Below are 23,339 nucleotides of genomic sequence, written 5' to 3'. Positions count from 1 at the left end.
ACCCGAAGCAGGGATGGCAGAAGGCAGCTGAGGCCCTCTCTGCCTGTTTGAGAAGACACACGCGACGCCGGCCAGGGCCAACGCGGGTGGGACGGCTGTTGGGAGGACTGCAGCCCTTTGTAGGATCCCTGTTGGAAAAGAACCCTTTCGTAAAACAAGATCGCTGACAAACGAGAGGCTAGGAAGGATGGCGGTGAACCACCTCCCCGTGCGCAGTCCGCCCCGGCAGGCGGCAGCACGGCCGGTCCGGGCACGGCACGGCACAGCCCTGGGCGGCCATCGCGCCGGCCCTCCCCTGGCGCCGCGGGATGCCGTCATTGCGGGAGCGGAGTCGCGCGAGCGCTTCCTGCTCCACCCCGTTCCCTCTGCCTCCCGCCCCGTCCCGCTGGCGGCGCATGCGCGCCCGGAGGGGCACTTGAGGGCGGAGGGGCTCAGCCATGGCGGCCTCCATGATCTGCAGCCGGGTGTCGGCTGGGCTGAGGGGCAGCGGCCTCCGTGCCACGCTGGGCACCGCCACGGCGAAGGTAGCGGCCGCTCGGGATGGGGGTGGGACGGAGCGGGCAGGGCCGGGTCAGGCCCGGGCCGGCTGGGGTCGGGGTCTCTCCTTGCGAAGCGACGGCGGGAGGAGCGGCCGTCCTGCCCTGTCGCGGCGGCGGGGCTGGCAGTCATGTGCCCGCCTTTGGCGTGCTTTCCCCCGCAGCTGCTCTTCTTGCTTGCGGCAGGTCTTCTCGGCGTGGTTCCCTTTTCCTTCCTTTCCAAACCCCCCCTCCTCTAATTTGCTTGGAAATCCCAGTGTTTCCATCTCCGCCGTCCCCTTACTCGTACGAGGGGTCGGGCTGTGCCAGTAAACTCTTCTTCCAGCTCACATCTCCCTAGTCTCTGCTCTTGTTTCCTGCGAATGCCTTTTCGAGGTCGTTTTGTTGGCTGCAGAACCCCTGGGAAGCGGCGCAAACAAAAGCGCTGGGGAGTCTGGAGCGTGTGGCTGTCCAGGAGACTTCTCCTTCCACATAGGGAGGAAGGTCGCGCTGAGTTCCCCTCTCGCGTTACGCGGAGCGTCCCGGGCCCCGCTGGTCGGGCAGCGCCAGCGGTCAGCACCTCCCGCCTGGGTTTCGTGCCAAGGAAAGGGCCGGCTGTTTGTAGAAGGAATCCTTGGGAGGTTAAGTAGGCTCTTGTGGATTCACTAGCTTGAAATGCCACAGAAAAGCTCTTGTGTTGTTTGTGTGCCTACTTTATTTAATAAGAATCCAGTCCGTTAGAAACTTCCTAATACAGGCTGATTTTTGTGGTGCTTGTGCCAATGGTACATACCGACAAAAAATTTCCAAGTTTTCCTTGTATCAAAGTTTGTTTTGTAGTCTTTTTAGCTTGAGTCTCTCGGTGCTAATCTGTGTACATGGATTAGCTGAATTCTGTAGGTTTGCTTTTTCGTATGTGTATCAAGTTTATGTCCCGTTCCTATATAGTGAAATATGAAAAACACCGCAAACGTTTTTGACTTTTGTGGTTGATAATTTTCTTGTTATGAAATACAGTTGCTTTCCAAGGTACGCTTTGGAAGTCTGCCTTCTTAAAAGTCCATGGAGTAGCTGTACTTTTTTAAAAGGCACTGCTCATGTAGTACCACATCTGATGTTTTATAATAAAAATAGTTTTCTCCCTTTTTTGCTTTATACAAATATCTATCAGAAATTGTTGGAGTTCTGTACATCACTTTTGCAGATGAAATTAAGACTCATTCCACAGTGGAATTTTCAGGACTGAATATTAGGCATGTTTTATTTTATATAGCCTTTGAAATGTTAAAGTTACTTTTGGCAACCCTCTGATTCACTGTAGATGTTTGAAATAGGTCATAGCTAGTCTTTTCTGTTTCATGATAGTCATCTGAAGGCTGAATAGTCTGTTCTGTAGCAAATTGAATTCACTGTGTATAACCACTGAAGGTGGTGTAACTTAGTTGCTGCTGCTCCTCCTCCTCCCCAAGACCTAGTTCTTCGTTTGGCAGAAGGAGGTGATCTGCCAAAACTTTTGAACGAACCTATTCTGCATGCTTTTCTCTGTTCTCTTATGCTTCCAAACTTCCTCGAGGTTCTTCCTACAGAGATATTCCTTGATGCACTTAAATGCTAACTACATAGTCAAGAGTGTTTTAATCCTCCAAGTCCTTGTCGCTGCTAGCAACTTCCCCAGCTCTTTCCCACTGCCTCGATAAAACCTCCAAAAATCAGACCTGACACGAATGACTAACGTGGAAGGGTAATGTACAAATGTACGATAAAGTGTTCAGGTGTTTGCATTGGTACACTAAACTGTACTTTTTTAATATGTGGGCTTATTAACCTAAACAAAGAGAGCAGCTTTTCAAAACACAGTCATGTTCTTTTTTTGTTTGTTTTCTCTTTTTTCTTTCTCCCCCCCTTTCTTTTCCTTCAGGTACTTGGTGGAAGTCCAGGAATACTCAATAATGGGTTTCAGGTGCAACAACAGCAACAGAGGAGGCTGTCACTACATGAATACTTGAGCATGGGACTGTTGCAGGAGGCTGGCATTTCTGTTCCACATGGACTAGTTGCCAGGACACCAGACGAAGCTTACAAAATAGCAAAAGAAATAGGTATAATATTAAAGAGAACATATACAATACAGGCGTGGGATTGATACAAGGTGTAACTACTTTTTCTGTCTTTCCTGGTAAGACGTTTCTTGGAGTTCTGAATATACTGTCTCTTTAAGAGAGCCTTTCCTGCGAAGCAGCTTTCTTGCAGATTTGAGCATTTACTTTGGAGCTGATACTTTCCTAATATGAAGTTTTCTGATGTTTAAGATTGCTCAGTGCAGAAGCACACGGTGAAATCAGTTAAGTGACCTAGTTGAAAAGACACTTGGTTGTGTATTGCGACTGGATTATGAAGCTAAACTGCGTACATGAGATTCTAACAGGGAAGGACTTGACCCTACTTCCAGTGAAGGCTGTGAACATATGTTTCAGGCATCATCTTTCCCATATCCCAAATGCTGCAGATACTTTTCCTGTAACCTGTGAGTCTTGTTTAAAAGGAATGGGCAGGTATAAACTGTGTTAGCCTAGACTCATGCAACTACTTGAACTTCTTTGAGAAGTGTAATAGAATGTACTTTGTGCAAATCCTAGATTTCTTTTCACTCTTAAACAAGGTTAGAGGAAATCTTGTGTGAAGAGCTTCAGTGGTGGTGGTGACAGGTAAGGCTTCTGTAGTCTAAGACCTTCTGTAGAACAGAAGATGTGAAGGATGCTTACCTTTAGGCTGCAGAAGAAGGGTAAAATCCTATTCATTTGTGAACATGCTGTTCTGACAGAATGCAACTATATGCAGGAGGGGAGGACTTTGATAGCTTGTAGTTATACACTGAATTCCTGGCTTGCTGATGGAGAAAGCATCCAATCTCCTTTCCTTGGTGCTTCAATAGTTTTTGTTTTTGTTTTTTTTCCCTTGAGAGCTTTTTTTCCCCCGGGAAAAAATGTAGTAGGCCAGTCACACAGTTTTAATACAGGATGTTACTTGTCATATTCCACTTCCATATGCAAATACCTAAATCCATTTTAACCTCCAGATGAATACATTTTTAGTGATTCCTGAGGTTATAGGTTCGGTTAGATTATTTTCAGTTTTGTGTGTAGATTTAATGGAAGAAATGAGAGCTGAAAAAGAAGGTAATTTTTTTTCTAGAGCAAGTTATGCTGCTTTGTAATGTAGAAGGGAGTTGAAAACCTGCTTTTCCTTCAGATCTGATGTCCTAGAAATGCAGATATCTTCTGCCTGCCTTATTCGTCTTGTTCCCTTTAGAGAGTAAATGATTCAAAATTGTAACTCCATTAAAATGGAAAAAAGGTATTAAAATACTTCTGTTCTGAGAATGGTTTAAAATTCAGTCCCTCATGTTCAGTTAGGAGTGAGCTTGTAGCAATGATCTAAACTTCATAAATTGGGCATACCCTTTTGCTTACATTAATACCTGCACAGACCTCCTGCTAGTGGCAAATGAGGTAACCTTTGCCTATGGCTCTTTGATAGACTGTAGGGGAACTCGCAGGTCAGGCTTCATTTTGTTCCTTGTTCAGGGAGGAGACCTATAGCAAAGTAGGCATCTCTGCTGATTTATAGCTATGTCTCATCTGTGTGGCTTCATAGGTCTGCCTTTTGTCTGGAATATGTGACCTGATGCCATTTCTCGGGGGTCAGAAAAGTGAAGTTGTGAAGTGTATGAGTTAGCATCCTTCAGTAAGCTAGAATTGAGTCATTCAAGGGTTCTGGTTGTCAGCCGTGTACTTGAAGTTGGTGTGTGTTTGATACTAGAGATGAGGAAGGGAAGACTTCCCTAAAGGAGAACACACTGAAGGAGCTTGTGTTTTCAAGACACTGCTCGAACATTGTCCAGAACTCACTCTGAATGGTTACAAATTATACTTTGCTGCAGTGTTTTGGATTTCTTTGTTATTGTAGCCGTTTCCCTGTTAGTTTTCATTTATCATGTACTTAAAGAAACCCAAACAAACCAAAACCAAATGAAGCCCTAGCAGAATGAAAAAAAAAAAAAATCTCACTTTTTTGGGCCACCTGCTCATTGTTTATTGTTGTTGTGTAAGAGTTGTTGCCAGTAGATATGAGATTATCTTTCGCTGCTTTTTTTTGTGTGTTAAACTGGTTTTTCAAATGTTTGTCTAAAGTGTTACAAAGATAGTGGGTAACACTGCTTGCTCTGTCTCCCTAGTGCTGATTGATGTGCTCCTGATAACCTTTAGTAAGAAACCTGCTCTCTGTACGCTTGAGTTTGGCATTGGATTTCTTTCCTTTTGCAGATACCTCACTCCAGTCAGAAATGAGTAACCTTTTATCCTAGTGCATGGCAAGTACAACCTTGTCATTAGCAGAGATTAGTTTAGCTGTGACTGTAGCTAAATCTGTTCCATGAACGAAGCCAAAGCTTAACCATTCGGAGGATTATTATTCCTGCGAGGTAACTAGTGTGTGGTAGAATCAAGCTGAGGCATACGAATGTTGCAGTTTGTCTTAGAGCTTAGTTAGAAAAGTGCACTAAATATTCTTTAAGTAACAAAAATAATGAAATTTGTTAGAATTTAATTCTCAGTTATGCTTATCCTGAGGTCTGAAGTTAGATGAAATAGCCTGGAAGCCAGAAAGGTTGCTTCATCACCCCACCCCCTAGTCTTTTTTGTACTAAATATTTTTTCTGCTAAAGACCAAAGTGTCCTAAAGAGGGCAGATTGCTTACCTATATGTGAAATAATTTTGAAAGATACATGAAGTAAAATACAGTATTTGACCTTGCATTGTTTTCTTCCCTATAATGTTTTTCTAATATTTTTGAAGGAAACTGAGATGAAATTAGATGCTGTGAGCAACTTTTGAGCAATGATGACAGATCACTTATGGTTTGAGTCTTCAGGAAAACAAACTGATTTTTTTTTGCTATTTTAAAAATTCGATTTCTGCTGCAGCTATTAGTTTTCTTAAAGTGCTGGTTTCAACTCAAATTTCTATTGTAACTGGATGCTGCAAATGATTATTGGTTTGCTTCTATATTTTAAAAATATCTTCTGTTGTGTCATGGGAAGGCTGGCCATTGTAATTATTACAACATTGGTTTGCATATAGCTTTTTCTTTTCCTATCTGTCTGGCTGTTGAGAGTCATTGTTGGAATTTGTTACTTATCACAAGCAGCTTTTCCCTATAAAGAGCCCTCCATCTCATTTCAAGTAAATTGTTCTCGCACACTGGTTCATGAAACTATTATTTTAAAATAATCACTACTGAGTAATTCAGTCCCTGAGTGTAGGTTTGGACCTCCTTTAAACGTCACTGCTTGCTTAGTTTTCCTCCAGTAGTTCAGTGTCTCCATTCAAGACCTCCAGATCTTTCCTGTGCTACTGAAAGAATGCATTCTACTCAAAGCTGAGAAGACTTGTATCTGGTGAAGTCTTTAAAGTCTTTATTGATATAAAAAAAACCCCAAACTAGTAAAGTATTTTTAGTTATTTGTGAGCTTTGCAGTATGTGGCTCTTCATATGTTACATGAAAGTCTCATTTAAATTTTGAAAAAGTGAGCTGAGTAAACTCTGTTCCAGAGTGCTGGTAAGAGGCTGCAGTATGTCTTGATGATGGCCTCGAAGTTTATGGTTTACTCTCAGCCTATGATGTGTGCATTCCAGCTAGCACTGTGACCGGTCATGATTTAGAAGCTGGTATGCATTTGTTGTCAAGAACATGACTAATGAATCTAAAGACTACTTCTTGAAAAACAGATGCTTCATCAGTGTGATAGCAGATAGCTCAGCAGAACACACTCTGAAATGTATATTGTTGCTGTTTGTCATCAGACATCACCTATGAGAGCGTATGTATTGCTGTAACTGAAGTTTTGAAGCTTCCTGACACCTTCCTCTGTTAACAGTTGTGTGTGGGGGAGTGACATGTTGTGTGCCTGTAGAAAAGCCTGCTTTTCTTTTATGTAAAGCATATATTTCTATTCATGATGATTTGAGAGGTAAAACTTCTGCAGTGATTAATATCTTGAAGCAACTTTTGCGTTCTGGTAGTTTTGCAGGATTTTAAGATAGTGAATCTCACGGCTTTATGCTCATGGCAGACTGTCAAATTTTAGTAAAATAAAAAGCTTTACAGAAGAGCAGGTGTTGAGAAACTGAATGCATAACATGTCACCTTTCTACACTGGAGTTCTTGAAAGGCAGCTGAAAGCAATGGAGCCTGCTGCTACTTGTGCTATTTGAGATCTAGTCCATCCCATTATCAGTGTGGTTTGTAAGGAATGATCTTTTTTGGTATGCTTTCTACAAAATGACTCAAGTAGTTGGCTTGGCTGTATTCCTGCAGGCAGTTCCACGATTAATAGGTGTTTCTTCTCAGACCTTTTAAGTTCTTTTCAATGTTATTTTATTTTTCTGTCTGTTGCTTAAACCTACAACCTGTATCTGTTAAAAAAAATAAATTAATGCGTAAACCTGAGTAGACTTATAAATAGTCTTGTTGATCTAAACTTGATTTAGTGAGAATCCAAAGTCTAGTATGATATGTGCAATGATTTTCCCAGGTAAAATACTAGCTGTTTCTTTATTAGCTCTTCAAAAGAATAGGTATTCCAGGCACAGTGGCATAAAAGGTGGGATGGTTTTCTCCTTACTGTATGCCACAGCTTCCTTGGTAGTCCGATTAAGTTGTTTTTTCTTTGTTCTATGTCACACTGAAAACTCACATCTAGTTTTTTTGTTCCTAGTACTTTTTGATTGTTTTGCTATTACCAGTTTTCCTGGTTTTTGACTTATCTGCTTGACTGTTAACTGATATCTTTTTGGTTGTCTGTAGAATCTGAAGCTCCAGAGTGTTTATTCAGATGCTGTAGGACATGGATCATGATCTAAGGTGGTGAACTTGTGCAGAAATCTCCCAGGCTTTAAAAAAAAAAAACCCTGCTGTAGTGGTCAGTGCTAAGTAGTTTTTTTTCAATTGTGTTCCTACTTACTTCATCAAAATTTCTAGATAACCAGCAGTAGTAGTCTAGAAACCCAGCGTTTACTTGAATTCTGGCAAACACTACTTTTTTGGCATCCAGAGCTTACGTTTTGCTTCAGCCTTTGCTTTCTTCTATAGCATTTCACACCTTTGAAGTTCTAATGTTAAAGCATGTTGTCAATAATAATTCACTAATTCAAATAACTTGTCTAACCATCAAATTTGAATTGGCAGCTGTATTTTAAGTTCTTAACTTAGGTTTGTTTTTGGCAATAGCTTGTCTTGTGAGTTGATGAAAAACTTGATGCAGTTGATTAGTATCAGGAAGTATTTGTGTAGAAAATAATGTTTTGTAATAGGCATGAAACTTCTTGTTTGCTCTCCTGACTGGTGTGGTCCTTTAAGTGAAAGTATGAAGATTCCTGGCAAATAATTATTGCAGTAATCATACTTTTGATTTGCATGAAATGATCCTTCTAACACTCAAGGGTTTCAAATGCTGAAAAAATGTAATTTTGACATGAAATTTTAAATAACCATTCTTATTAACAAAACACAGACAGTATACCCTGAAGAGATTCTCTGCTTCTCTTAGCAGAGTTAGGGTCGTCATAACTCTTTATGTTGAGACTTCTGTTGATAATACATTGTTAGTTACAAGCCCATGTTTTCCCTCCGTAATTCCAGTAAATACAACAATTTTGTTTAAACTTAGAGTTTTTAGTATATCTGTGCAACAAGAAAAAACTGGTTTGCATTGCAAATAGAGAAATATTCTTCCTGGAACTAAAAACTTTTAAATACAGAGTAACTGAGGCAAAAGTTACGGGTCTCTCTCTCTCCCCCCACTCCTCCCCTGGGGTGGGTTTGCAGTTGAATGGTAGTTGAGAATTTGATTGGCACTTGTGTTATTAGTCTATCACTACCTTTTACTGTTGTCTGTTTTGCCAGAACACATTAGCCTTGCATAGTTATCACAAAGGTGTTTATAATATGCAGAAAGCAGTACTGCTGGAACGATCAATATCGGGCAGAGAAGTGGCAATTAAACTGATTTGACAAAAGTCAGAATGGAACCTATCAAGCAGAACATTTTAACAAAGGTTGTCTGCCGTAATCATCAGACTTTGTACTTGCACAGAAAACTTCAGAGATACAATAGAACAAGCCTTCTTGCCTCTTAATGAACTTATGATAAGATTGTATTTTACTTTGTTCGATGCATCCATGCAAGAAGGAAGAGACCTTTCTCCCAGAGTGAAAGCTTAGATTATGGAGTCATAAATTATTCCTTCCAGTCAATAAACATCAGAACTGGTAGAACTGAAGATTGGGCTGTTTCCTGGCTGTGTTACTCTTTCACTGTTGTGTTTTAGCCCAGCCTGCAACTAACTGCCACACAGCTGCTTGCTCACCCTTCCTGACCTCCGGGGAGTGGGGAAGAGAATTAAAGGGGAAGAGGGAAGGAGACACGAGTTGAGATAAGAACAATTTAATAATAATATAAAATTAAAAGTAATAATGATAAAATAATATGAAAATATATATATAACACAATATATGCAAACAAGTGATGCAGAGTATAATTGCTCAGCACTTGGTGACTGATGCTCATCTCGTCCCAGCAAACAGTCCTGAAACAGGTAGGTCCTGATACTGCAATCCTGGATGAGTGAGAGATCTGAAAAGAGTGAGAGAGAGAGAACTCAGAGATTGAGAGTCCAAGAGTGCCCTCAGAAGAGCCTTCTAAGCTTCCCCACTACACTCCTCTATGTGCTAGGCACAGCGTTGCATGATATGGAATACTCTGTTGTCCAATTTGGCCCTCAATCTTAAATTTAAGTTCAAATCACAAGGGCAGTTGTGGACCCTTTGTCCCAGCCATGCTCCCCCCCAGCCTGTTGTGCTCCTGTGCACTGACAAGAACATGGTAAGCTGAAGAGTCCTTGAAGCCTCAGTGCCAACTATAAGCATCAGTGCACTATCAACACTCTTCTCATAAAAAATCCTGTATGGAATCCAAAGCACAGAGCTCTTCTAGCTGCTAAAAAGAGAAACTAACTCCATCCCAGTCAAAACCAGGACAACTGTCTAGTTAATAAACCATTGCTGAAGGCGAAACCTGTAGTGTTAGTACTATATAGATTTTTGTTGTCCTGAACAGATTGATGCTAACTCAGTGTTCTGTGGATCATTGGTATCTACTCGTAATTTTCTGAACATTTCCTGGTTCTTTTCAGGCTGTTTTAGTGCTAACTACCATTAATACGGAAATGCAGCCCTTAACCGTTGCTTGTTCTGAGTGTTGTGCATTGGTCTGTAACTTGCTTGCCTGAGACATTAGCTGTACTAAAGGTTTGTTGTTTGTTCTAGTGCCCTGTGTTAGGGTTTTCCAGTTTGTTACTGCTGCTGAAAGCAGGTATCCTGCTTTCCGTCCCGCTCGCTTCAGTGTCCCTGTGCATGTGCTTGTCACGCAGTGCACAGCCTTGCAGAAGTACCGTCCGCTGGATTAGCTTTTGCCCTCACCAGAGTCACTTTTCTGATATGCTTCAAGACGTGTGATCATGCACATGCTTGTGCTGGCACAAGGGAGGCGACTGGTGTGAAAAGCCAAGGACAGGAGGCAGTATGGGACTGCTGCTGTGGTGTGGTGTTGGCTGGCAAAAACTGCCCTTAACTCTGTATGTGGGTACCTGCTCTAGGGCAGAAACTGCTGTTTGTCAATGAAACAACAGCCTGGCAGCATTTCAAAGCAGTGGAAGCAAAACAGAAGGGCACAGCTGTTGATACTGAGTAGAAAACTGTGTTAGCTGCTGGTTTCCAAATTTTTTTCTTGAGTTACTATGTATTAGCAGTTCTCTGCTGTGTCAGATTGTGTGATAGTGCTGCAGCTGTGACGCTGCAGGTGAGGTGTGTGACCAAACATTTCTGTCCTTTAGTTTTAGGGTTACTTTAAATAGGAGCTGTAGGAAAAAATGTTTATCTAACAATAAACTTTCTGCATGGGTTAAGTTAAAGTTTTCTCAGGTCAGGACATGTCATCTTAAATTTTGTTTCAGGTATATCTATGCAGCTTAATTGCTTGTAAACATAGCTGGTCAAATACTTGCTGAAGTGTTACGTGTTTATGCAGCCAAGCAGCTAGTTTGCTTGCAGTGCTGTAGGAGAACAAATTATAAATCATTACTATCCTGCTCATTTAATGCCACAATCGTTGCATTCTGTTGCATAAGGGATAGTCTAATGACAACTTTGTTATGACCAAAACTGATTACGAAAAGTTTAAAGTTTTCTCTCACACGCTCTTTTTCAGACGTCGTTCTATGTTACCAAAGCGTAATCATGCATAATAAAGAAATTCTTAAGAAATATCCTATGGGATCAGGGCAGTGGTGCATCTAGCCCAATACTCTGCCTCTCATGGTGGCAAAAGAACAAGCTGTTTAGGGAGATTGTTAGCCTGGCTATTTTCTGCAGTCCATACCCCTTATTTCCCCCCAGCGTTCATACTTGTCTTGGGAATATCAGAGGGAGCATCTCTACCCGGTTACTTTTGGGTCTCCTATTCTTCCTTCCTGTCAGGCTTCACTATCTTCTGTGTGAAGTGTCTTTTTTTCTTGCAGTTTTTAAAAATTGACTTCCCTTGGTAGGTGTCTTTTGGTTTTGGCTGGTGCAGAGCAGGAAGTATGATCTACTTGTAGTTGTGTATTCTTGCTCCACCCCTCACCAGGTACGACTAAAGACTGTAATAATGTTCCTGCTTTGTTCTCCTTTGAGAGATTTAAAGTGGCAAGCTCTTTCAGTCTCTTCTTGGAAGGGAAACTTTTCATTTCAGTGATCATCCTAGTAACCAGTCTTTCCCATTGAAAATTACTTTTATGATCATGCCCAGAGCTAAATGTAATGTTCCAGCTGAGATCTTACAAGAGCTTCAGTTGGCATCTAGTTCTGACTTGATCAGATTTTAGGCTTTATTGCTAGGAGGAGTAACACCTACAAAGAAGGTGCCTGTAAGTGAACTTCATGACTTTCCTGAAAACTTTTCTGTAGAAAACAGCCTTTACCTCTGGACTTAGTGTAGGAGATGAAAAATAGGGTAGAGAAATAGGACCCTTTCTTCTGAACTTCTTAGTAGACTGTAACTTAAATCTCTTAGTCTTGATTGCTAAGTATATCAGTTCTGAATCTTTGTCAGATATAAAACTTCCACAGAAAGCTCAAAATAGTAAAATAATACTGTGAATATTTTAAATCTTAAATATTTGAGTCACTTCAGATGCTTGTTTAGGAGCCCAAGTGAATTCTGTGTGAGCCAGGGAGCAAGTGTGGGGTGTGTTGGTGGTGGTGTTTTGTGGTGTTTTTTAAGTCTCTTCACAGAAAAGAAAGTATTTTTCTCTGTCTTTTATACTAACAGTAAGAAGTCATGCTCTACTAAATTTTATGTTTGAATGTATGTACAAGGTAAATTATTTTCAAATGGATGGAAATTTATTTTTGAGTTCACATGTCAAAGTACGTGACTTCATTTATCCATGACGCTACTATTTATAATCTTACTCATACATGAGGCTTCATGTTTCCTAAAACAAGCTTGTGCTCAAAGTAGTTACACAAAAATTGTCTTGTTTTGTGTGGCTTCTATAAAGCATGTTAATTTACTTGATTGCCAGTACTTAGTAGCTATAAAAAATAGTTATCTTCAGGAACTGAGTTAAATATTAGATAGTAAATCAACATAACATTTATGCTTCTTGTGCCAAAGAACTTTGTGTCAATTGTGAATTCAGAAATCTGTTGTTATACAGACAGTCAAGAAGTAAACTCTACACCTAGCTAGTTGGGAGTAGTAACTTGAGCATTCCCTTTGCTTATAGCCACCCTGATGTATGGTATTATACAAGTTTAATTTTATCTGGTCAGGCAGGATGCAGGTCAAAATAGGAATCAATGCAACTTTTTGTGTCTGTCATACTCTTTTTCAGGATGCATAGCAATTAGTTTTGCTTTAGTACTTTAATTTTTCTTAGACTTTTCTGTGGTTGTCTATTCACATCCAAGAGAACAGCAAGTTCTTTCTTTGCTTGGAAAGACCAGGGTGGCATGAGAAAAAATGGGATGTGCCACACAAATGTGAATGGGGCAGGTCTTAACATCTTGCAGACCAGCTGCTCTCTGCAATGTAACTGAACTTGAACAATAACTCAGGGCTTTGTTTTTCTTCTGTTATCACCTTACATGACCTGATGAACTTTTTTCTTTGCGTTTTGTCTTTCAATGGCATTTCAGAATATTCCAGTTGATTATGTTCTCCTACTTTACGTTTCAAACCCAAATGCACAGTCTCTCCTACCTAGAAGAATATTTTGTAGAGGATTTTCAAGAGTTAAAGGCAAGTAAAGGGCTTACTTTGCCTACTCTGGGAAGAATAGTGGATTTGCTTAGGCCTCTGACTTCTGCAAAGCACTGAAGCTTATGCGTCAGTGCTCTGCTGAATGGAAGCCGTAGTGGACCTGCCAGTTGACTTAGGTAAGTGCCATAGTTACATATCATTGCTGAGAAGATAGTGGTTACAGATATAGGATACTTGATTGAGGAAAATCTTGGATTATTGTGTGTCTTGTTAACAGTCTGTGAGATACTGGCCATTTCTTACTGGATGCTTAATCATTCATTATTCAAACATATGCTAAAGATATATCAGAACAGTCAAAGTACCAACGCTTTTGGATGCTACCTCAGCAAATTTTGATCATAGAACAGCATAAAGCCCCAATTTGTGGATGGTTTGAGTCTTTTGGAATAACCTATATGAGTTACAATACAGTCTTTGATTCACATATTTGTGTTTGGAATCCAGGGGAGGTGGAGAAGGGGGGATAAAATGAAAACAGCATTTATTATTCTACCTGGGGCAATTTGTTTTAGTAGTCACAGATGACAAATTTTGGGTTTTCTTTCATTCTAGGTTCAAAGGATCTTGTGGTAAAAGCACAGGTTTTAGCTGGTGGTAGAGGAAAAGGAACATTTGAAGGTGGCCTCAAAGGAGGAGTGAAAATAGTTTTTTCGTAAGTTGTTTCTAAATTATCTGACCGAGTGGAAAAACTTCAAAGTTTCACATTATAAATGGAACTTTTTGCTTAATTTAAACCCAGTCTTTCAATCATTAACCTTAAATAATAAAAATATAGATAAGATTTTTTTATTATGCTACTTCTGTTTTTCCAGCACTTTCTTTGTCACATTCTGAGCTTCTTTTATTCTAGTCCAGAAGAAGCAAAAGATATCTCCTCCAAAATGATTGGAAAGAAGTTGTTTACCAAGCAGACAGGAGAAAAGGGCAGGATATGCAATCAAGTATTTATCTGTGAGCGCAGATATCCCAGGAGAGAATACTATTTTGCAATAACAATGGAAAGGTCTTTTCAAGTGAGTAATATTAGAAATAGAGGTAAAGTAATTAACTTGTTATAGCCGAATTTAAAAAAACAGAACTGTGTACTGTACTGGTCACTTTTGAAAATCAGAAATATACATGAGCTAAATTTTGTTTCTTAGTATCTCTGACTGTATGATTGCCTTAGTGTTTAAATACTTTAAAAATGTAGTGCTACAAATTAAATTTAAGGAATAATAAATGAGTATCGGTAGCCCCAGCTGAAGTTCAGAGTCGTATGGCTGAAGGGGAGGTGAGTGGAATGAGAGAGTTATTTTCACTTTGGTTTGCAGTTATCTATCAGATGCTTATACTAGAGTTTACATTAAAAATGCAATTATGTGTGTGCATGTGCACACTATTTAAGAATGTCAGGAACAAGATAAGTGGTCCTGGAGAAATCAAACATCCTTTTTTTTCCAATGTGTGGAGGTTTCTAGTGGTGCAGAGGTGTGTGTCTCAATTTTGAGAGTGTTGGTAGCTTATGCCAATACTCCTCAGCAACTGGTTGGACAACTTGGGCCTAGAGGTCTGTCTTTAAAGCTTTCAGGAGGACAAAGGCCATAGTCTCTTCTGCTTGTATGTTCTGTGTGTGTGTGAGTATGTAGCTTGTTAGGCTACAATTCAAACCCAGTTACTGAAATGTATCAGTGTTTTCTGACAGACTAGTGTTCCATTGTGGAGCATAGAGCATAAATTTCTAAGTAACTTCAACAAAGTCACGGTAAAGCAGGTCTTGGAACTTTATTTTCTGAAGCTCAACAAAAACCGAATTTGGTCTGTTCAGGTGCTTAAGAGTTTGCAGAGGCACTGCTCTGTGTAATTAGAGGTGTATCTCTGGCATGAGTATGAAATAAATTTTCTGTGGAGGAATGAGGAAACTAGTCTTACTCTTTTGTTGTTGTTCAAAATTAGGAGTTAAATATTGCATTTATTCCATCCTCTTCCTCTGTACTGTTCTTTCTGATAGGAAAGTATCAGTTTTGTTGGGTTTTAGTACAATTATGTGACTTGGGCACCTACGTCCTCTGTAATAGAGCAGGGAAGACCTAAATGTTACAGTACACACTCCAGAGTTACCACAAGGTGGCATTAGAATACTGTAAATGACTGGATTTTGTAATTTGAAAATTGTGTAAGCAATAAAGCAAGCATCCTTATGGAAACAGAATTTACTGTAACTGATTTAAGCAAATTAGATTAAGAAAGAAAATATATTTTCCTGACTTGTTCTTGCTGTCGTATAAAAAAATAAATCTTATTAGTGTATATTGAGCATAAGTGGATTATTGTCTTTTGATAGGAATGTGCTTTGTTTTTACTGCTGACTTTATAGATCATGTTTTTAGATGTGCTTGTAATTGCTGTGTCTTGTCTTGGATGCTTTTGATGAGGAAATGCTTTTCAAAAGAAGGAAGTGTGAAGGTTGAATAGCACATAGTGTGTATTCCTGATGTTGTTGCAAACCTTTTCCTTTAAGGCTGGGAAAAAGTCTGTAAAATAATCAGTTGAAAGTGGAACTTGATGTCTCGGTGGTGTTTGCCAAAAGGGGCAAGAATTCTTATGTTTTAAGCAAAACTGTTCACTTTGGTCAATTCTGTGGAACATGAGTTATTTTTATAATGTGTTTGTAGCTTCCTAACTGTTCAGGATATGAATATCTAGAAATGTTCGTTGTATTGAACCTTAGTATTAGATGTAGGATAATTCACCATCTATGTGTTTCCATTTGGAAGGATGGTGATGGGAGGGGAAGGGTGTGGTTATTAAGCATGTTCTCTGAACCAGTGTCATGCTTTCTGTAATTAATTGTCAGCAGTTATAAGGCTGTTTAATGTTTAAGACCTGTGCTGATCATATGAAATGCTGCCTTAGTACACCAGCTGTCATAATCCATGCAGGAGTGGTGACAAGGCAAGGTAGGGTGAGATGATACAAGTGAGTATGTCTTTACTGTAAACTGGAGGACTGTTCTCATGGAGGGAGGTTTTTAGGTTCCATGGTAGTGAGTCCTTGATGCTTTTGTTGAGATTTAGATAGATTTTTAAAAAAAACCTCAGCTGCAAATTTTATCAATTCTGGTTTCTTAATTTCTTTTATTATAGAATAATTGAGTGCTATTTTGTCAGAACTCGGTGACTTACTTTTAGTGTAGGCTGTAGTTACTGGGCTTTGTGATGCTACTGAACAGGAATAGTTTGCAGTCATTTGTCACTAGGTTCTGCAGACCTGGATTTGTCCTTGGTGTTGGAGCATAGCGGAATGAATAAACGAGTGCCTGGCATTCGATGTGTGTTTGTGTAGGGGTGAGATGAGAAGACTGTTCTTTTTCTGCTGACAACCTGGAAGATAAAATGCATGAGATTGCTAAGTTGAATCTTTCTATTAGAATTTAAAACTAGTATGTCTGTGTTAATTGCTCTGTTGCTACAGTGTATAGAAAGCAAAGTTTTCCTTGTTAAAAGAAATTGGACCCAATATACACCTTAAAACTTGAAAAGTATTATTAGAAGGTTTTATGTAGGTGTGTTGAATAGAGAGTAAGATTGTCCACAGAGCATACGAGTAAAATGCCCAAATCAAAAAATTTCCAACTAAGAGCAAGGTTTTATTACTGTGAGGTATGGGAAGAACTAACTTTCAATTATGTGGTATAAAATTACTTACACTGTTTCTTTTTTTTTTTTTTTTTTCTCCTTTTTCTTCTAGGGTCCTGTGCTGATAGGCAGTTCTCAGGGCGGTGTTAATATTGAAGATGTTGCTGCAGAGAATCCTGATGCGATAATTAAGGAACCCATTGATATAGTAGAAGGCATAAAAAAGGAGCAAGCTGTTAGGGTAATTGTTAATGTGGAAAAGTACACATTAGTGAGGATGGGAGGGTTGCTTCTAGATTTTGTAAAGTGTGCATGCATTTAGCCTGCTGAGTTGTCTTAAACCCTTTTGACATTCTGAAACAGAATTGAACTAGATATTTAAGTATTTTCAGGTGATAGTCAATGTAAATCCAACTCTGCATGGCAGTGCTTTACCTAGCTTTGTAAAGGCATATAATGGTGCCTTTTTGCTAGCTCTTTTTTAGGATAAGTTTAGTGTTTTTTATTGAAAACAGTCTTTTCAAATGCAAGAGTTAACATTTTTTCCATGAAAACAGGAGAGGTTCTGCATCTACAAATTCAATTGACACTGAAATAATAGCTATAACTGGGATATTCTTAATTTGTAACTAAATCAAACCCTGAACATCAGTGAATTGATTACCAATCTTTTACTTTCAGCTTGCCCAAAAAATGGGATTTCCTCCTAATCTGGTGGATGAAGCAGCTGAAAATATGATCAAATTATATAATCTCTTTCTGAAATATGATGCTACCATGATAGAAATAAATCCTATGGTGGAAGATGCATCAGGAGTTGGTAATGTTTCTTCTTCATATTCTTCATGTAACAGCTTGAAATTTTTGTAAATCTTAGTTGCTTTGCACTGCTAAAACTTCAGCTGTATAGAGCAAGAAGCCTTAGTATTAACACGGCATGTTCAAAACCGAATTTAATAGAGTATAAATTGAGAATCTAAGCATAGTAGATATCTGTTCTAAAGTGCTAAGTAGGTTCTTAAGTTTAAATAGTCCCCTTTTAAATTTTTTTTCTTTATTTAAAAAGAACACATCTTCCACTCATGAGTATTTGGCTACCCAGCATACAGCATTCCTAGAAGTTAGGTCTTTTCAAAATTCATAAGTTGAAATTTGAGCCATCTTGTGTATTGAAAGTTGATACTGAAAAGGTAACCAGAATATTAGCACCTTCTGGAAATCTCCTGCCTTTACTAGTCAGGCATCAGAATGACTGACTGAGTTTGGTGTTTGATGTCTTGAAAGACTATAGATGTCTTGATGTTTATCAGATTTTTAGCATATCCAGTTGCAGAATAGTTAGTTAATATTCAATCACAGCCAATTCACCTCTCACCAACAAATAAATCTGTGGAGAATATTTGTACTTGAACTCAGGTACAACAGTTTTAAATTTAAACATGAACATAGCTTCTTCATTGAAGCTTACAATTACTGTTTTTAAAAAATAATACTGCTTAGATGAACAGTGTGGAGCAGTCTCTCCCATCTGTTTCTCATGCCTTGTCATTTTTATATCATCTGCAGTGAGGGGTAGAAATGAAGTCTCAGATTTGTACAGACAGAAACTTTGTTCTTATGTAAAGAATACTCTAGGGTTTCCACGTCACCTGCTATATCTAAGTGAAACTCACTTTTGTGTATGTTCTTCTGATGCCTTTTCTTCCAGCTCAGATGTTTTTTCATTGTGTTTATCTGTGCTTACATGCATGCACACACACTATATATTTAATCTAAAAGCAGAAAACTAAGAGGGATTAAAAAAAAAACCCAAAACAGAGACCTTCTATAGGGATTAATTTTATTCCAATTACTGAATCATAATTTATCCAGATTTATCAAACAGCTTGTTGTAAACTTTTTTGATTTTTAGAATGTCTCAAGAAATACAGTTATCTTCCTTTTTCATGCAGTTAAAGAGACTTAACTGATTGTGTATGTGTAAACTAGAGACAAACTTGTATTTACATGAAGTGCTAAGTGTGTCTTTTCTGCAAAACTTTGGGGGGCGGGGGTGAAGGTTTGGACTGCATGAGCTAGCTGCCGAGTTTGACTTAACATACTTTAACATATTCCTGTAGCAGTCGAGCTGTTATTCTAGTATAAAATGATGGTTTGGGTTTGTTTTCCTTTCAGTGATGTGTATGGATGCAAAGATAAACTTTGACAGTAATTCAGCCTATCGTCAGAAGAAGATCTTTGATATGCAGGATTGGACACAGGAAGATCAAAGAGACAGGGACGCTGCAAAAGCAGATCTCAACTATATAGGATTGGATGGAAACATAGGCTGCTTAGGTATGTGCTATTTAATGAATTTTAAATGACCTAATGGATTTGTAAACTGAATTCCTAAATGTTGTCTTTATTCTCATATAGTCAACGGTGCTGGTTTAGCTATGGCCACAATGGATATAATTAAACTTCACGGCGGAACTCCAGCAAACTTCCTTGATGTTGGTGGTGGTGCTACAGTGCAGCAAGTGACAGAAGCCTTTAAGCTTATTACGTCTGATAAAAAGGTGAGGGAAGAGTTGGCGTATCAAGGTCCTACGGTGGTAAAACAGGCTATGATTTGAAAGACAATACTTAGCGCATGTTCTCCACAAAACATGTTTTTATAAGCATAGAATTAAGAAGAGAAGAAAACGGAAATGTTAGCAAAAAATTAAAGGGCATCTGGTTGATTTTCTGTCTCAGGGAAACTTAGAGTTCTGAATCTTTTTTTTTTTTCCCTAAAGAACCACTTAGTTATAATATTTGATTCTAAGCAGGAAATAATTCACAGAGAAATGAGTAAGAGAATGGCTATTGCCTGCAACTCATGCTGGTTTGAAGGACAATGTGGAGGTTTCCTGCGACGGACATTTTTGCAGTAGGGTTTTCCTAAAGTAACTGTTCTGCTATGTGTGACTTTACAGAACTGTACTTTTGTTGCTGATGTTCTCTAGAGCAGAAGTGTTCCCTGTCTTTTGCGGAGTCCCTTATTACACTTACGGAGCTTGACTTTTTCTTGGACTGAAAGGCCGACTGGCGCTTTTATCTGATGTGCCTCTGGCCGATTTTAATGTGAATATTGTCATTGATTCTGTAGGTACTGGCTATTCTGGTAAATATATTTGGTGGCATAATGCGATGTGATGTGATAGCACAAGGCATCGTTATGGCGGTAAAGGATTTGGACCTAAAAATACCTATTGTGGTACGGTTGCAAGGTGAGTGTGCTTCAGTATGTAAATACATTTCTGTCCATGTTGACAAATGTTCTTGAGCTTATATATTGCATAGCAAGTTGCCTGTAACCTGAAGACTATGGAAAAATAAGGCAGACCTTGAATTTAAATGGTGAAGATTGGCAAGTTAATAAAAAGATATTTCCTGCTTTTATAACTACTGAAGTTGTCTTCTAGATTTATTCACTAACTTACTTTTGGAACAGGCTTCCTTGAAAATATGAAAATACTTTGGAAGTAGTAGTCCCCTGATCAGTGAGAGTGGCATTTTATCTGTTTCTTAAGGTACACGAGTTGATGATGCCAAAGCTTTAATAACAGCTAGTGGCCTCAAAATCCTTGCGTGTGATGACTTGGATGAAGCTGCAAAAATGGTAAGATAGCTGGTTAAGAATATTCTTTTTGGAATACTGAAAAATTGAAACCCCATTCAATCAACTAAAGGTAGCTTAGGATAAATCACAGTGCCATTTATTATCAGGATCTGAAGCAAATGTTTTACAAGTACATATTTTATAAGGAGAACTAAGCAGTCGGAAGCTATTACACCCTAGAAATTTCTGTGTTTGGGACTTAGACTCCACTCTGCCCTCTGAAAAGCCGTTCAAAAGTAGTTTTTTTGAGGAAAAAACCCCCACCATAAACCAAACAGAAACAGGTGAATGACCGGATCAGTCACCCTCCTTGGTAGGAGAATGGCTAAGAGCTTAGCTTTGTTAATTGGAAGAAAATACTTAAATTGAGGTAGCTGAAAAACGCAATATAACACTTCCTGTGATAGACCACTGTATTTCAGTATGCATGATTAAAACCAAACGTAGTCGACCATCCAGTTACCTCATAAGGTAATTAGATAATCAAATATTCAGACAGGTTGTTGTGAGGTTTTTTATTTTTTTTGTTTTGTTTCCTGAAGTTGAAGCTCTAGAAGCAGCTGTGGGTTGCTTGGAGGAAAAACTTGCCTAGCCTCAGTGTGGCCCTCTGTTTTAAGGAATAGTGTTAAGTCCTGCTAGGCTGATCAAGCTTTGGTTAGGTCAATGGAAAACTTCCCTAGTAGTACATATGTGTTTTTAAGCTATATTACATCTCTATAATGCATCTTCTAAAGCTCCTGATGAATTGAGTTCTCAGCTGAATCATGGAGTCATGCAAATGGAGTATAAATTAGTTTGGTGATCTCAAATTATGTGTATCTGTAGAACCACTTTTTGAAAGGTTTATAGTTGTTTTTGTATATTGCCCATAGGTAATTCTTTAAACAGGTTTATGTAAGATGATGCAATGAGTGAGATAAACAAATGGATGAGGATAGATCAGAGTAATAAGCTTAGCATTTGAAGCAGTGATTATAACCAGTGGTGTTAAAAGTGTTTCTTTCTACCTAAATATTCAACAGATGTCTACAAATTATTCTAGCTAGCTAGTATTTTAGATTCTTTTGAAGTTAGGTAATGTGGACAAGAAAAACATACTACAAGTGTAGCAACAATGAAGATGAAAATTTTTCATCTGCAAAAAATTAAAGGGCACCTAGTGGATTTTGTATCATGAGGAAACTTATAGTTCTGAATCTTTTTTTTCCCTAAAGAACCATTTACTCAGTTATAATATTTGATTCTAAGCAGGAAATAATTCATAGAGGTTTTGAGTAGGTATGCAAGAGTTGAGGCTCCTTAAGTTATCAAAATAAGATTCAGAAATTCTTGCAACAAAACCTCAGAGGAGAGATAGCTTCTAGTTCTTGTGAGTGGATACTCCAACACCTCCCAAGAAAACAACATGGCACATAAACTTTAAAACTTGTGGTGTTTTATCAGGATATAGATATTGGATTGTAAATGAGAACTAGACATTGTGTGAGATGTTTTCTGAAAAGGACTTGACCGATCTTTCGTTTAAAGGTGATTAAGAAGCACTGGACTAAGTAATGATCCCCCACTCCTTTAAGATCATGCTGATAGTTCTCTGGCATTACTTGGTTTAAAAAGATTGGTTCAGCTCACTCACGTTAGGATTGTTTTGAAATTAAGTCTTTATTTTCTGTTTTTCAGGTGGTGAAACTCTCTGAAATAGTAACCTTAGCAAAACAAGCTCAGGTGGATGTTAAATTTCAGTTGCCGATTTGATCTGGGAAATGTCATGCCAGTGTCTAACATGTTCTCTGAAATACTGTGTTCTGTGGGATATTTTTCATTTTTTTTGTGTGGAGGTTTTGATTGTTTGACAGGCGCACAAACTGAAGTACCTGGTCTTTAATGTTAACATTCAGAATGGTCAGAGTTCTTGCAAGAGCATGTATTGCTGATATTTAGTCCTTCTTAGTTGTTGTTCTCAAGCCTTCAGCTTCTGCTGCAGAATGTCACTTGCAATATACTTCTGCGTTGTCCAAAGCAAAGCCTCTGGTTGAAAAATAATTATTCTGAATAAAATCTAAAGTTACTTTACTTGTAAATTTGTATTAGCCTTGGTTAAAATAAATATGACTAGATTATCTAGTTGTCCATGTGGATAAAAGTGCTGAAACGGTATTTTATATTGGAGACAGTTGTACTTAGCAGTGTAATGGACATGAACACACCAATCATTATTTATGAACAGGTGCATTTGAACTTGATCAGAAACATTTTTAGAAGTGCTTCACTGAAGTGGCTGGTAACTCTTCTGGACGATGTGTTTAATCACTACAAAATATCCTGGTAGCACTTAGATTTTCATGATTTCCAGTCCTTACAAAAAAAGCATTGTGTAGTTTTATATATGAACAAGCATTTACCAAACTTCAAGGAGACGGATTACATAGAGAATTAAAATGTCTATTGTACCTCGCTAATAAAATTGTACATTAATAAAATATGTCCCCAAACTTCTACTGTCTTTTTCTTTTTATGTTACCATTTTGATAAATTGCATAAACTCATAGATTAAACCATAATTTGAGATAGCAAGCCAAAAGCTTTTTAGGAGTAAATTTACAATACCACGTATGTTAATTTTTTTTCCTCCTTGAATTGCATTGTGTGATTGAAACCATGTGAACTCACTCTGTGTTGAAAAGGTTGGACAGATATCATAGAATCATAGAATGGTATGTAGAACATCTTGCTAAAGTGGCACTAAGTGATGTCTGGACAAATGAATATGCAGGAAAATGTTGCTTTTTGGGGAAATGTTACTTCTACTAACAAATCTAGTATTAACCACTAATTTTTTGTCACCTTACAATGCTGTTGGTTTTGACATTACATGGAACTTGGCTGATGATACATTTCCAGCTTAGTTTCTAAATGATATTAAATTATTATTACTAATTTTTTGTTTGTGTTTTGTAGGTTTTTTTGTTTAAAATGCTGTTGTCTTGGCTAAGGATAGTGTAGTTTTTATCAGACAATAATGAAGACTTGTCTATGATGGGATTTCAAAATGGGGAATCCTATAATAATGAACTAAGGACTTAAAGAATTATATGAAGTGTAGGGAAACTTACAGTCGATCAGTTTTGAGGTAGGTAG

At 38.5% G+C, this 23,339-nt stretch overlaps 1 protein-coding gene across 1 annotated transcript; it reads left to right on the top strand.

Moving 5' to 3' along the window:
• Positions 1-436: 436 nt before the first annotated feature.
• SUCLA2 (succinate-CoA ligase ADP-forming subunit beta) lies at positions 437-22,676 on the top strand. The gene is made up of 11 exons (XM_086620550.1): positions 437-524; positions 2,434-2,614; positions 13,494-13,593; positions 13,792-13,954; positions 16,671-16,799; positions 17,240-17,378; positions 18,734-18,895; positions 18,977-19,119; positions 19,692-19,812; positions 20,116-20,204; positions 21,882-22,676. Exons 1-11 carry the CDS (start codon positions 438-440, stop codon positions 21,954-21,956), a joined length of 1,389 nt encoding a protein of 462 aa, XP_086476676.1. The 5' UTR covers position 437; the 3' UTR covers positions 21,957-22,676.
• The last annotated feature ends 663 nt before the right edge of the window (positions 22,677-23,339 follow it).

The sequence above is a fragment of the Tauraco erythrolophus genome, chromosome 1 (assembly GCF_009769465.1).
Source record: "Tauraco erythrolophus isolate bTauEry1 chromosome 1, bTauEry1.pri, whole genome shotgun sequence".
NCBI classification, from domain to species: Eukaryota; Metazoa; Chordata; class Aves; order Musophagiformes; family Musophagidae; genus Tauraco; species Tauraco erythrolophus.
The sequence above is the reverse complement of the archived record's forward strand: the minus strand, read 5'-3'. Positions and strand labels throughout refer to the sequence as shown.

Coding starts and splice junctions, on each gene's coding strand:
- SUCLA2 (XM_086620550.1), top strand. CDS start 438: ATGGCGGCCTCCATGATCTGCAGCCGGGTGTCGGCTGGGCTGAGGGGC. Junction 17,379..18,733: donor GGAAGATGCATCAGGAGTTG/GTAATGTTTCTT, acceptor TTTTCCTTTCAG/TGATGTGTATGGATGCAAAG. Junction 19,120..19,691: donor TTATTACGTCTGATAAAAAG/GTGAGGGAAGAG, acceptor TTGATTCTGTAG/GTACTGGCTATTCTGGTAAA.